Below are 13,057 nucleotides of genomic sequence, written 5' to 3' on the forward strand. Positions count from 1 at the left end.
GGCTTGGAGCTCCAGACCTGATGGTAGCATTTTCTGCATTTTTTTGTGTTGAAATCAGAAGGCACTTAAGTGTCACTACTATTGATCAGGACTTGGAATTTAGTATGCGAACAGGAACTTTGTCAATTAGGACTGGAGGAGCATTGAATAGCCCTTTGGCAGCTCGGGTATGCTCTGAGCGTGCAGCCACCGCAACTCTAGACCTTTCTATCCGCAACGTTTTCAACCTCCACAAAATCGTCCTTCAACTTCTCCTCTCCAGCACCACTGATGCCAAGTGAATGGTTCTTGCCGTCGAAAACCTCGGCAATCTGCTCCAAAGTTCTACCCTTGGTCTCAGGGAAGAGGAACCAGATCAAGACCAGCAGAATTGCTAAGATGCAACAGAAGACAATGTAATACATCCAGCCCAGATTTGCCATACCGATGGGGTTGAGGAACTGTCCGATGATGAGACCAATAAAGGTAGATCCCAGGGAAATCGTCAAGCCCCTTCCGCGAAGCGTGTACGGCATGATCTCGACGGGGTAGGCCATGAGCAACGGCGACCAGGCGATGTCGTAGAAGAAGTAGTAGATGAAAATAAATGCCACCACCGTGTAGCCAGCTTTCTCGTCCTTTGTCCTCGCGAACACGCTGGTGAGGATGGTCCAGATGACGTAGCAGACCAGCATGCCGGCGGTTGAAATCAAGAAGAGCTTCCGACGGCCAATGCGGTCCACCATCATCGCACCCGCAAACACGGCAGCGATCCAGTTGAAGACCTGAAGGAGGCCGTTGATGAGCGCTTGGTCCTTGGTAGCGGTAATTCCTACAGTGTTGAGCACGAGGGTAAGGTAGTACGAAATGACGCCACTGCCAGACTGTTACGAGTTAGCTACCGTTCCCCAGAAATGGATTTGAAAGAGATTAAAGACATACCCATTGAGCACCAATACCAACGATGACTGCAATCAGAGTTCGGCGACGGTTGGGCCCAGTCTTAAGAAGGTCTAGGTAGGACGACTCCTTGGATGCCTCCATCTCGATACGGAGGTTCTCCTCAATCTCCTTGATTTCGTAGTCGACAAGAAGCGCGGATGAATCACCGCCGGCGTGGTAGCGGGTGATGACTTCGCGGGCAACATCGGTCTTGCCATTGGCAACCAGCCATCTTGGTGACTCGGGAACGAAGTAGAAGAATACACATTGAATTGCGGGAAGGGCACCCTGCAAGATTGAGGGGATTCTCCAACTCCATGTTGAGGGCAAGCGGAAGGTTCCATCTGCACAATGTTAACCAAAGAACAATGTTGTTCAGAGGGTGAAGAGCCTACAGGTGGACCATGCGGCGAGAATCGCCCCAAAGAAGAAGAATGTATTGTAAAGCGCACTGATCTTGCCTCGCTGAGTCGGGTAGGCAAGCTCGGTGACGAGAATAGGCGCGGGCTGCGCGATGAACGCAGTCGCGGCACCAAGGAGCCAACGGGAGACGATGAACATGGGCAAGCTGACACTGGCACCCTGCAGGGCGGCGCCCAGAAGGAGGAGGAAAAACCCAATCCACATGGGTGTCTTTCTACCATATTTGTCCGCCAGCCATGTAACAGGAACCAGACCCATGATCTTGCCGATGGGGTACACAGCGTTCATCGTGCCGAGGATCGGTGCGCTTGGATGACCAAAGTAGCCGCGCCATTGCTCAATCGTCTGCAGCCCGTTCATCATGGCACCGTCGAAGCCCACCGAGGCAGACGAAAACATCGGAACCAAAAGAGTCAGGTTGAGCAGAAGCAAGTGCTTGGTACGGTACCATGGTGCAGGGTTTTCGGGCAGGACCTTGAGCTGATGTTAGAGTTCGTCATGGCAGAGAGTTGAGGCATGTCATCTGGTGGAGTTTCGGGTGATGGGGGCAACAGCGAGTAAGAACGTACTGCTGTCAGGTCAGAGCCGACGGCCTGTTCGGCCGTCTTCGTTGTAGTCTTTGACTTGAGGAAGCCCATCTTGAATGTGGTCGGGCTACACTGGGATTGTAATGGAACTCCGTTGCAATCGACTTTTGGATCAGTGAAGTCGCCGAGCCAAGAACCACTCCGAGGCTCATCAGAGGTTGGAGAAGGAAGACGCGAGATATATGCAGAATCAGTCAAGTCGTGATTATGACTGGGGAACGGAACAGTGTCCGCTACATCCACCGCCCTTGTCTACCCCAGCCGTCCCCCAAACTATCTGCAATTTTCCCCACGGGAGGTGGATTCTTCCCCAACTTGGCGCGTTGGCTAGCTTGATTGAGTGGCTAGCCCGCGGTCCCGGGAATACGGGTTCTTTGACGGAACTCGGGAGTCGGATGACAAGTGGGCTGGGATGAACTCCAAAGAGGCTAGGACTTAGCTCATCTGTTAACGCCGCACGGATTCTGGATCCTCGGTGAGAGATGGTGAAGCATCAGAGTCAGGTGACCTTCACCGACGGGTAGCCGCCCCGAGCAGACACGTTTTCCGGAATGTTCCCCGGGGACGGTCCCCGAGCAGACTTTCGCGTGCGGTCAGACTCTATGACATCGCACACTAGCGAGTCACGGCAGAGATTCTCGAACCCAAAAAGCTCCCCGAGGCCTCTGCGCAGCCGGTTCTGAAACGGTTCTGCGGGGGAGTCGGGGGATCAGTGCTGCATGATAATTAAACTCGAGATCCCCATCCCCCTCAACTTCCGTCGCTCCTCTCCCCGACACGAGATGCTTCCGAAAGACGAGGTTCCAACCGGCCATCTATCGTCGCAATGGACCCACCGCCGAAGAGGATGAGAATGGATGCCGGTCGGGGTCTCCCCGACATGGGACATATGTCCGGCGGCGGCTCTCCTCCCGTCCCTCGTCCTGGCGTCGATCAGGCGCACGCCGAGCAAGCTGATCCCAGGATCCCGAAGCAGAGAACGTGGTCGCGCGCGTCATCCGCCTGCCAGACTTGTCGCGGACGCAAGACAAAGTGCGATAACGAGCGCCCTATATGCGGCTACTGTAGGAGGGTCGGCGCAACATGCACTTATATCGAGGACTCGGCCCCGGCCATGTCGTTGTAAGTTGACCCTACACTAGCATGGCCTACAAACTCTGTCCAGTGCCACTGTGCCATATTTGGCATCGCGCAGACGACATATATCAGTGTGGTACTAATGGGGCGCGGCTGGTCACCAGATGCCAAGGCGTTGGGCCACGGCTACTTGGGGCAATAGAGAACTTAACCAACCTGATCCAACGGAACGAGGAGAACTTTCGTGCCATTCCTCAGCTGAGTCGAGACTTGTCTCGTGACTCTAGCGACTACCCAGACAGCCCAACAGCGCCCACCGGACGGCAGGACAATCTCAACCTATTCACGGGCCAAGACGGCAACGGCCATGATGGAACTAAGAAAGCGGGTCACCCTTCGCTTTCGGAAACCGCTGGTCTCGACTCGGTGTTAGAGTGGCCTATATTTCCCAAACCGGTGCCTTTCGCGATAGACCCTTTCAGCCATGCCTCCCCACGTGGGGAGGTGTTCTCCCCGAGATCCCCACCAGCGATGGAGTTCTACGAGCTTTCTAGACTCGTTGACCTGTTTCTGGCTAACGTTCATCCCATGAATCCCGTCATCGACGTGTCTATGCTTCGCCAGATGTTGAAGCAAGTTGCCGAGAACGGGCCTGACTGGTCAGCTGCTACGTGCTTAGTCGCGCTTACATGCGCCCTGGGAGCTATATCCCAACGGCCGGGACAGAGGACACCGAGCGGGACCCCACGTGGCTACTCGGTTGAGCCCAACCGTCATCTCGCCTCGCGGTACTGGTCCGTTGCGGAGAAACGTCTTGGCTTTTCCATGGGCCAGCCCGGGTGGGAGTCAGTACAGTGCCTGTGTCTTGCAGGGTAAGCGGCCGCTCCCGTATGGTTGACAAATAGAATAAACAGGGCTGACCGATTCAGCATATGGCACATGTACAACATGAATCCCTTACAAGCGTGGAAGTGCTTCAGTATGGCGAGCAACACATGGTACACCACCTCGCTCACCAGCAAGTAAGACTACGATCCCTTCAGTATGGAGTCGCACGAGACTGACTTAGGTGCTCAGATTGACCTTGCCTGGAAAGGCAGAGACCCCCGAGTACCCTCAGTCTCTCTCACTAGAACAGATACTGTACTTCACATGCTATAAGTCGGAATCGTGAGTTCTTGGTCCCCGTACCTCTGTCATGTTCTCAGCCAGCTAAACCGGTTACAGAGAACTTGCTTTTGAGCTGTCTCTGCCGGGCTCGATTCTTGCCGGCATAGATTATCCCTACAACTTTCCCGCTCCACCAACCCTGGGGGTGATGAATCTAGACAACAAGGCACTGATGATGGAGCAAAGATCCTGGTACTACTATCTCGCGGAGATTGCCGCGAGACAGCTGATGAATCGCATTGTGCAAGCCCAGCGGCGTTCTCCTCCACACCCCACAGAGCATGGTATAGATCGGATGCTTGAAGTATTTGAGGTATTCGATGCCCAGTTGACGGATTGGTACGAGTCTTTGCCGCCGCCGATCTCATTCCAAATACCCAACGGCGAGATTGCGCCACTGGCGGACGATCTGTGTCAAATGCTCCGCGGACGCTATCTCACAATGAGAGAGCTTCTTTGCCGACCGTTTGTAAGGCTAGCTTCGACTATTTCGATTGGCATCACTGTGTCAGAGCATATGGTCACCAGGGTAGCAGAAATCGCTTCAAGGGGTCTCCAATATTGCTTATTCAGGATACAAGCCACGTCTTCCACTCCTCATCATGGCCTGTGGCTACAGCTCAGGGGGTTTGTCACTTGTTCTTTGATTTTGACCGCGGCAGAGCGGGCGCAATCCATCCCTTCTTTAAACATGCCTACAAGGGTTGTGTATCCTCAAAACTGGAAAAGAACTATCCTAGCACAGAAGGAGATCCTATCAAATTGCTGGGAATACGAGGAGGGAGGAATAAGTGACTGTGCAAGGGTCTTGGATTGGGCACTTGCCAAGTTTTCAATGTAGCATATTGTACCAACAGCTCTATTCTACAAACGGCGTTAGCTGTATTTACGTGAATGTGCATGGCAGGACCATGTCACGATGTTGCAGCTACTGCAGGGCATCAGGTTCCTCTCACATGACAGGCGTTCCACGTTGCCTTATATTCAATATTAGGTTAACGAACTAGCCTCAGACAGGCCCATAAATGTCATTTTACTAGGCGTCACTGCTGGATCTGAGCGACGCTAGTCGAAAGGTTTTCGGGGACGCGAAGTTGTCGATCTTTAACGTTGAACCGGAATCCTTTGCCGTCGGGGAGTCGGCCTGACCGAGTCCCAACGGCCACTCACGAGGTCCCTTTGCCGACATTAGCGCGACCGTTGAACTTTTGGCTGGCAGATTTTCTACGATCAGACCGGGCTTGGCCGTCCGGGGTTAGCAGACACGAGCAGCGCGATTACCGCGAGCGGACCCGAGACCCAAGATGCAAGACCTTATGTGCGTGGCATGTTCGCAAGGTTTTCCCACGTCTGCGGCCATGCAGTCGGGGCAAATTTCCGACGTTCTCTTTTGTTTCCGGCTGGGGTTCTGTGATCGGCCCGTCTCCCCGAGTGATCCGTCGGCTTAGCTCCCCGTCTGCAAGCTCCGGGGAACGATTAGGTGCGCCGTTAACTCAGGATCTAAAGCTTTTGATCGCCTACACAGAGACCTACAAGACCCATCGATGTTTTCTTCAATAAAAAGTAAGGTTAAGACGGGAGTTCCGAAACTCAGACGAGTCCCCCCACGGACCAACTGACGTGTGTCATTGGCTTCCCCCCTCGCCGTTGAATTGCGGCGCACGGGCGGCACAAAGGTTGGGATTAAGAGATGGGCGAACTATTCTGGAATCTGTCTCACTGGGTGTCTGCTCGGTTTCGTAAACAAGAGAGTAATCTGGCCTGTGTGGAGAACTTCTTTCAAGACGCATCATGACAACACAAGTCGCCCTGCACAGTCATTACTATGAACATCCCAATGGCTTTCTGTACTCAAAACCTGAAGACAGTGAAAAGTCGAATTTCGGTACGTCATTCTTAAACTGAGGACAGTTGAGAGTAGAGCGTGTTGCATTTCTTCATTGCGCAAACGCCGTGTTCACCGACTCCCACTCCGTCAGCTTTGTACGTGTAGCGCAGGCATTGTCCATCCGTATTGGCATCTTACAGCTTCTTCTGCCACTGTCTTCTACGCAGTCGTGACCCGTAGAGACAGACTTGCGCAAGTAGTCTGATGAATTGTTCTCGGCCTGCTTCGTAACTACCAAAAATACATATTGTCCCCAAGACAAACCAGCTTCAGCTTGGAAGGCTGACAACCACGGTATAGCTGGACTCGTGAGATCTAAACGGATACATGTATGGAGATCGGATGTGGCACTGATAATATTCTCCCATGACAATAGCTTTCCTTCCACATCCATCGTGGCCCTGCTCCCTGGTCCATGGGCTGTGTGCAACTCAGCCTCCACGCCTACACATGAGCCTAGACCTCTCCGTGCTGCAGCTGTTTTAAACAGTCGGCTCAACTCCATCCTATATCGACGTGCTGCCATTCAGCATCAAGAAGGCTATTGCTGGTAAATACCCATGCATCTTGTTTGTGCAAACAGCTGAGCTCTCCTCGACACAAATGCGAAGACCAGTAGTCCAGTCGTAGGCTACATTTAGCACGTAGCTTCCCGCCTCCACGCTGGCATAGACAGGCTCTTCAGATATTATTCTCAATGATCTCCCACTGTCAGTCCATACCGTGTCACCTCTGCTTCCAGTAACCATCATGACTGGTAATTTGCACAGCAACGAGCCTCTGGGTGATAGGTGGCCTTTGGCGACCGGCTTCATGTGCCATGAAGAGCCGTAAGAGTTGCAACTGTCACCCGCCTGGGACGTTATTCGGTGCTTTGTTTCGATCCCATGCACCGATGCGCGCTCCGGCGTGACGTACATCATGTTTTTGCCCAGGCTTTTTGAATAAGCGTCCTGCCCCTTCCCGGAATGCCGTGACATTGTGTATCGCTGACTCATTCTGAGGCCCCTACACGCCATCTTCGCAACTCCACCAACCACACTCAGTCTCCCCATCCCTCAGCCGAGTCTCTCTCCCTCCCTTTGCAAATCTACATTCCACCTTTTCCAAGGGAGAACTACGTGTTCGTTGCATCATGTAACGCCCCCGATGTGCTGAAGTCGGGTCGACGCTCGTGGCAATCACCGCGTACGTGCCGCTCTCCTCCTCCCTTTCAGTTTCTCCTTTCATGTCCTGATTGCCTAGACCGGTAATAGAAAGCCGGCAAGCCATTTGTGGATAACGTCGCGTGGTAAGATTTATGGCCTCTAGGTACGTACATCTGTCGCGTCTCCGGCCTCTGACACACCTTTTGATGGTATTTCGGGTGAGATGCTGCGATTCGATGGGGGACTTTGCGCGGCTAACAATGCAGAGAGTAGAATGGGGGCCAGAGACATCGCAGTAAGCAAAGGACAAAAAGGACGAAACGAAGCGAGATTAGGAAATAGGCTCAGGTGGGGGACTAAAAGAAATAGATGATGACATCGGCAGGCCCAAAGAGGAGTAAAAGCAATGTGCATATCTCTTTCGCGACCAATTGGGAGAAGTAGCTTAGTGGTCAATTTCCCCCCAGTGGTTGTGTCTTTTAACGTTAGAAGAAGAATGCCAAGTTGTGTAAGGATGGACACGATGTTTTCGTGACATGTCCAAGCTCCGGTTGCTCATCGCATCTAAAAAGCCTCTACGTGAGACAAAGGTGACTTACCTTCGAGAAGTTATCGCACGCAACGAGGAGGAGTACGTCCGGCGCACATATTCGTCCGCTGCCAACGGACAATTGAGTCCAGCCCCTGTTCATGGTTCCTCTCCACCTCTCCAACGGATGTTACCGAATATCAGCTCCTGGATGTGGTAGTCCGTATCCGAGTGGGACCGAGGCCGTATGCGTATCTTCGACACCAAAATCATCTCTCTGATCGGAGTTCGGCACGGAGTAGCCTTTGGTGGTTACAACGAAAACGGTTGGTTCAGCCGATTGACAACGCGAAGTTGGTCTTTGAGGCGGTGATGACTTCATCCTTACATCAGCTGTCGCGGTAACACGGAGCTTGCAGACACCGACGCCGGCCCCGTCTCTCCGACCTCCGATGTCGTAAGAAACAAAGGTCTCTTCATATATCATCGACTTATGATGAGATCTCATTAGGGCATACCGGCCGAAAAACACAGCAATCAAGTTCGACTCCTCAGAATCATGGGCAGAATCGATACTCACATTCACGCTCTTCCTGCGGCGTATGTGGCTGCTGTCGAAGCGACCGGGGGTGATCCATCAGGCTTCCCCTCGCCAGATTGGTCCTTAGAAGCTACCTTCAGCTCAATGAACACAATTAGCACATCCATCGGTAATTAAGCCACTCTGAATTTATTTGAATTCATATACTAAGATGTTTTCCATAGCGATATTGTCAGTGTCGGCGCCGGGACCCTCCATCGCTGGCGCAGGTGCCGCGGGCCGCAAGCTGGCTCGAGATCTGAACCAGCATCTGGGCAAGCTTACTACAAACCCAAAGTCCGAGCGAAGACTCGGGTTCTTCGGCGCGCTTCCGGATTGGCAAGATGTCGAAGGCACTCTCGCTGAGCTCGACTTTCTTTTCGGGGAACAGAAGCTCTGTTTCGGCGTTACCGTCTTCACGTCTTACGCTGACAGACTGCTCGGCCACCCTTCCTTCAAGCCGATCTGGCAGAAGCTTCAGGCCTACAAGGCGTTGGTGTTCACGCACCCAACGTCCCTCGATGTGACACCCAAGTTCATTGCGGACAACCTCCCACAACCCATCGTTGACTATCCCATGGCAACCACCCGCATGGCGGTAGACCTGGTGTTGACTGGAACACTGCGTGCTTGTCCCGACGTCGACGTCATTTTGTCCCATGCTGGAGGCACTCTACCCTTTCTTGCGAACAGGGTTATGGGTTCTTTGAAGATACCGTCGGTCGAAGAGATGCTTTCAACAGACTTCGACACGGCCGAAGCTGACTTTGCTCGCTTCTACTACGATACGGCCTTGAGTACCAGTCCAGCCCAGCTACTTGGCTTGCTTGAATCTGTAGAACCATCACATGTTCTATTTGGATCCGACTTTCCTTACTGTCCCCAGCCGGTGGTTGAGATGCAAACTCAGCTTTACGACAACTTCGTTGCTACCAACCCTCGAGGGGCGGTAATCAATCCTGAAGTTCTTCGACAAAACTCGAAGGCTCTTCTGACTATGCACCGGCAGAATTGCAACATAAACTGGGACTACGAGGCTAGCACTGGGAGAGAGACAAAGATTTGAGGTCGTCTAAGTAGATTGAGCAACTCATTGAATAGTCTATGGATAATCGCTTGCGTTATGATATGCGTCTGTTGAATGATTCCGCCTTTGGCATCCTGCTCTCCCAAGTCTACTCAGCATCAACCCACTCAAAGGGCAACTCGCCCTGTTGGAGCCTGTCAAATCTCTCCCGCTCCTCGGGTGACATGTCGGCGCGCAAAGCAGCCGCCTCGGCGCTCAGGTCGTCCACCTCCACATCAGCCATGGCATCTTCCAGCCCGGAAGCTCCCTCCTCGTGCTCCACTTCATCGTCGCTGTCATCCATTTCGAAGTCATCGTCATCCGCGTCGTCAGCGTCTTCCGCGTCGCCCACATCTTGCGCGATGCGCCTTCGCTCTTCCTCTTGGATCCGACGGCGATAGGCCTGCAGCGCGACAATGCACTCATCGTGACGGAAGTCGTGGCTCGGCCACCCATGCGCGAGGTAGATCTCCCGGGGCTCGGCAAGATTGTCTCTCGGACCGAGAACCTCGGCGTCCAGCTCCTCGGTCGGCGGCAGCGGGATCAGGTTCTGGCCCAGCTCTGGAATTAGTTGGGCGAAATAATCAACCACAGAGTACGACTGAACCGTCCGCCACGGCTTGTTACGCGGGACCTTGCCGACCTCGTAGACCTTCTCTCTGAACGGGGAGAAGATTCCTCGACTGCAGTCCACGATCCACCAGTACGGAACCGAGGTTGTCGATCCCCAGCGCTCGCCTTGAGTGAGCGCGACGACGTCCGGAGGCAGTTCCATCGGCCCAGCTGGGGTCGAGCTCATCGGCAGAGCAGCAAGCTCGAGAAGGCCCGCGTCGCCGCGGTCAGACCACTGGCTGAAGTCGCCCATGTGACGGAGGTAGCGCACGGCTTTGGAGTGTGGTGCGACGTTCCAAGGACCTGGACGCGGTCCGTCGTGCATCGGTCTCGGGTAGGGGAGATGGCGCAGCAAGTCGATGACAGTCTCGGACCGTCTCAAGGCGCGAAGGGCGCCGACGTCGAGCTCGGCATCGGTCCAGCCGCCTGGGGGAGGGAAGTCAATGTACGAGGCTGGGATATATGCCGAGAGGGTGAGGATGCGGTAATATTCCGTGAGCCCCGCGACCACATCGTCACGATTGTACGTGCAGTTGAGGGGATGGTGGTTTATTGGGAGGGGCATGGTGTTGTTGGCTAATTGACTTAAACCGATGATAGAGGTGGATGAGGCGAACGCCTTGCACTGCAGAAATGAATGTGACACAGTTGAAGGAGTGAGAGTTGAACCATTTACCGCTGTTTTGGCGGTGATCGTGAAAAGATGCACTGTTTGCTGCCTGTCTGAACTTCACGCGACGCGTTTGCTGTGTGTGTTGTACACCCCGCTCTGGACCACGGTCTAGCAGGCCTAGCTTGGCGAAATTATTGGTGAATGGTGGTCTATTTTCAGAGGGTGGCGCGGGAACATGCAGATATCTTTTCCCTCAACCACTCAACCAACCGGCGGTTCATCCAGCTAACTGACAAGGGTTTGATAGGCTGGTTTGACAGGGGGCTTTCAGACGTGAGGCGCAATCGATCTCACCTCATATGGGAATGTTCACTTAAATCTCACATTATGTGTCGTTGAAAGTAGTATAAAGACGCTCCAGATAATCTCTGTCTTTTTTCCGATGAAAATACCTAGGTATCCAAGTAAATAACGCTCATTTGCACTTTGAATCCCTTCAAAAAACACGGCCCCACCCGGCGGCCCACCTCTTTGAACCCCGTCATGGCGACAGAAGCAAAGACCCTCTGCTCCGTTCCCGCAGCTCGAAAAAGACGCAGCGGGAAAATCACGGAACAGCAGTATTTCTCTCATCTGTTTCAACATCTTTTGATGGCTGGTGTAGAGCATCCTGGGGACGAAGACGTTCATGAAGAATTATATGACATGGATCCTGTGGCGTATGAGATCAACTGCTGGATCAACCGTTCGCTCGAACCTGTCGATGGTATGTATCCGAATGCCAATTTTCTACATGAGTCAAAAGCTCTCATCTTTTGTAGACATTTCGCCATTCCTTGCTGTGTTTGCAGATCGTCATGAGGTTGATTCATTAGAAAGGGCTCTGGAGCAGCTGCATGAGAAATCACCGAATTATACCAGCAGTATGCGCAAGACACTAGCACTGTTGTTGTTGCGAGACCGTAATGCAAAGGTGTTGAAGTGGTTGTTGAGTGAAAGTATTTCATGTTACGAATCTACTTTTGAAAACGAAGCAATTCGCGTGAAAAAGGACAAGGATCCCGAAATGTGGAAAGTTCTCAAGGAGAGCAACTATGTGCCAACGCAGGAGTGGAGAAAGAAGGGTGGCCTGTTGAATAGAAGTGAACTATTGACCTGAAATATCGCTGATTTCTATGGATGAGTGAATGGGATGAGGAGAGTTGAGACGATGGCAATATATCTGAACGGTGGGCCTGTTTATATCCAGCTTGGACCCACTCATATTCATCTTCGCCTCACAAGTAAGGATGAGTGACCGTGGCATAGACATGTGCTTTTATCATTATGCAGTCTGACTTCTTGTTCGCTGAAAGCAAAAAAGTGCCTTCGAATCGTGCAGTGCATCCCCATCTTGATGATCAGCCTAACTAAGTTGCGCAGCAGCCCAATTTCTCATTCTCTTGGTCGCATCCCCAACGCGCCTAATGTTTCCTTCGAGTAAGATGAAATCATGCCCCTCGTGCTCGGATAACTCGACAAGTAGATCTAAATCGTTCTTACTGCAGCTGACGTACTCCGAAAACGACCGAATATCATCCCTGAATGCCTCCTGCTGACCTCCAGTAATGTACAGACTCTTCGTCGCGTTGGAGATGTCATTGACCCATCCGAGATCTCCATCCATGGGCATAGCCAAGGCCAGATCGCTCTCGTCGGACTTGTTCTTGACAGGGAAACGGGGATGAAGCAGCTCCGCCGTGGCGCCGTGCATGCATGTCGTGGTGAGCATATCCACAAAGTTGTTCTCTTGAAAGGAACGCGTTGTAGTCTTGCTTGTGAGCCACGGTGAAACGAGAAACACGCCGGCGAGGCGTCCGCTGAGGCTGACTGGTGCAATATCTAGCTGTGCTGGGAGACAAAGGTGGCGGGCTACCAAGAGAGCCAAGTTGCCTCCTGCCGAATCACCACCGATGATGAGATTTTCTGGCCTGACGCCAGACTGAAGCAGGTGATTGAGAGCAGCGATACCCTGACGGAGCTGTGTGGGATACCGCGCTTCGGGTACGAGAGTGTACTGCAGGATAGCCACCGCCACTTCCGTCTTCTCACCTGGGCCGCCGGCAATGTATGCCTCCCAGCACCACTCGACGTGGCCAGGCAGTAGCGGCACGACGTAGCCGCCTCCGTGGAAGAAGAGCACGAATTTCTTGGCTTTCTTGCGGTTGCCGAGCCACATGATGGAGCCGTCATTCGCTGGAAGCATCTCGACATCTCGCTTCAGCTTTTCAGCGAGCTGCGGATTAGCAAGGCGCTTCTTCTCGATCCAAGTCTCGTACGTCTTGAGAGTAGGCGGCTGCAAGAACTGGATCTCCCGGGCTTTCATGGACCCAAGTACGAAGCGGTAGAATGCGCAGAAGGCAAACAGGCGAAGGGACATGCCTCTCGCGATTGCGAACGGTAC

The 13,057-nt window shown here is 53.1% G+C and overlaps 6 protein-coding genes across 6 annotated transcripts; 3 read left to right on the top strand and 3 right to left on the bottom strand.

Moving 5' to 3' along the window:
• Positions 1 to 197: 197 nt before the first annotated feature.
• On the bottom strand, positions 198 to 1,982 carry CGCS363_v006210 (Lactose permease; the record flags this gene model as incomplete). Its single annotated transcript, XM_036638059.1, has 4 exons — positions 198 to 863; positions 922 to 1,265; positions 1,317 to 1,818; positions 1,914 to 1,982. 4 exons carry the CDS (start codon positions 1,980 to 1,982, stop codon positions 198 to 200), a joined length of 1,581 nt encoding a protein of 526 aa, XP_036496154.1.
• A 775-nt stretch (positions 1,983 to 2,757) lies between these two features.
• Positions 2,758 to 3,057, top strand: OAF1 (Oleate-activated transcription factor 1; the record flags this gene model as incomplete). Its single annotated transcript, XM_036638060.1, has 1 exon — positions 2,758 to 3,057. One exon carries the CDS (start codon positions 2,758 to 2,760, stop codon positions 3,055 to 3,057), a length of 300 nt encoding a protein of 99 aa, XP_036496153.1.
• Positions 3,058 to 3,539: 482 nt separating this feature from the next.
• Positions 3,540 to 4,825, top strand: CGCS363_v006212 (uncharacterized protein; the record flags this gene model as incomplete). The annotated part of the gene is made up of 5 exons (XM_036638061.1): positions 3,540 to 3,880; positions 3,938 to 4,030; positions 4,086 to 4,178; positions 4,236 to 4,707; positions 4,760 to 4,825. 5 exons carry the CDS (start codon positions 3,540 to 3,542, stop codon positions 4,823 to 4,825), a joined length of 1,065 nt encoding a protein of 354 aa, XP_036496156.1.
• Positions 4,826 to 8,302: 3,477 nt separating this feature from the next.
• On the top strand, positions 8,303 to 9,389 carry yanB-1 (Decarboxylase yanB; the record flags this gene model as incomplete). Its single annotated transcript, XM_036638062.1, has 2 exons — positions 8,303 to 8,453; positions 8,509 to 9,389. 2 exons carry the CDS (start codon positions 8,303 to 8,305, stop codon positions 9,387 to 9,389), a joined length of 1,032 nt encoding a protein of 343 aa, XP_036496155.1.
• Positions 9,390 to 9,498: 109 nt separating this feature from the next.
• Positions 9,499 to 10,566, bottom strand: CGCS363_v006214 (uncharacterized protein; the record flags this gene model as incomplete). Its single annotated transcript, XM_036638063.1, has 1 exon — positions 9,499 to 10,566. One exon carries the CDS (start codon positions 10,564 to 10,566, stop codon positions 9,499 to 9,501), a length of 1,068 nt encoding a protein of 355 aa, XP_036496150.1.
• Positions 10,567 to 12,019: 1,453 nt separating this feature from the next.
• On the bottom strand, positions 12,020 to 13,033 carry est-2 (Esterase; the record flags this gene model as incomplete). The annotated part of the gene is made up of 1 exon (XM_036638064.1): positions 12,020 to 13,033. One exon carries the CDS (start codon positions 13,031 to 13,033, stop codon positions 12,020 to 12,022), a length of 1,014 nt encoding a protein of 337 aa, XP_036496149.1.
• Positions 13,034 to 13,057: the final 24 nt, after the last annotated feature.

Source organism: Colletotrichum siamense, assembly GCF_013390195.1.
Source record: "Colletotrichum siamense strain Cg363 chromosome Unknown KSG_Cg363_contig04, whole genome shotgun sequence".
Lineage (NCBI taxonomy): Eukaryota > Fungi > Ascomycota > Sordariomycetes > Glomerellales > Glomerellaceae > Colletotrichum > Colletotrichum siamense.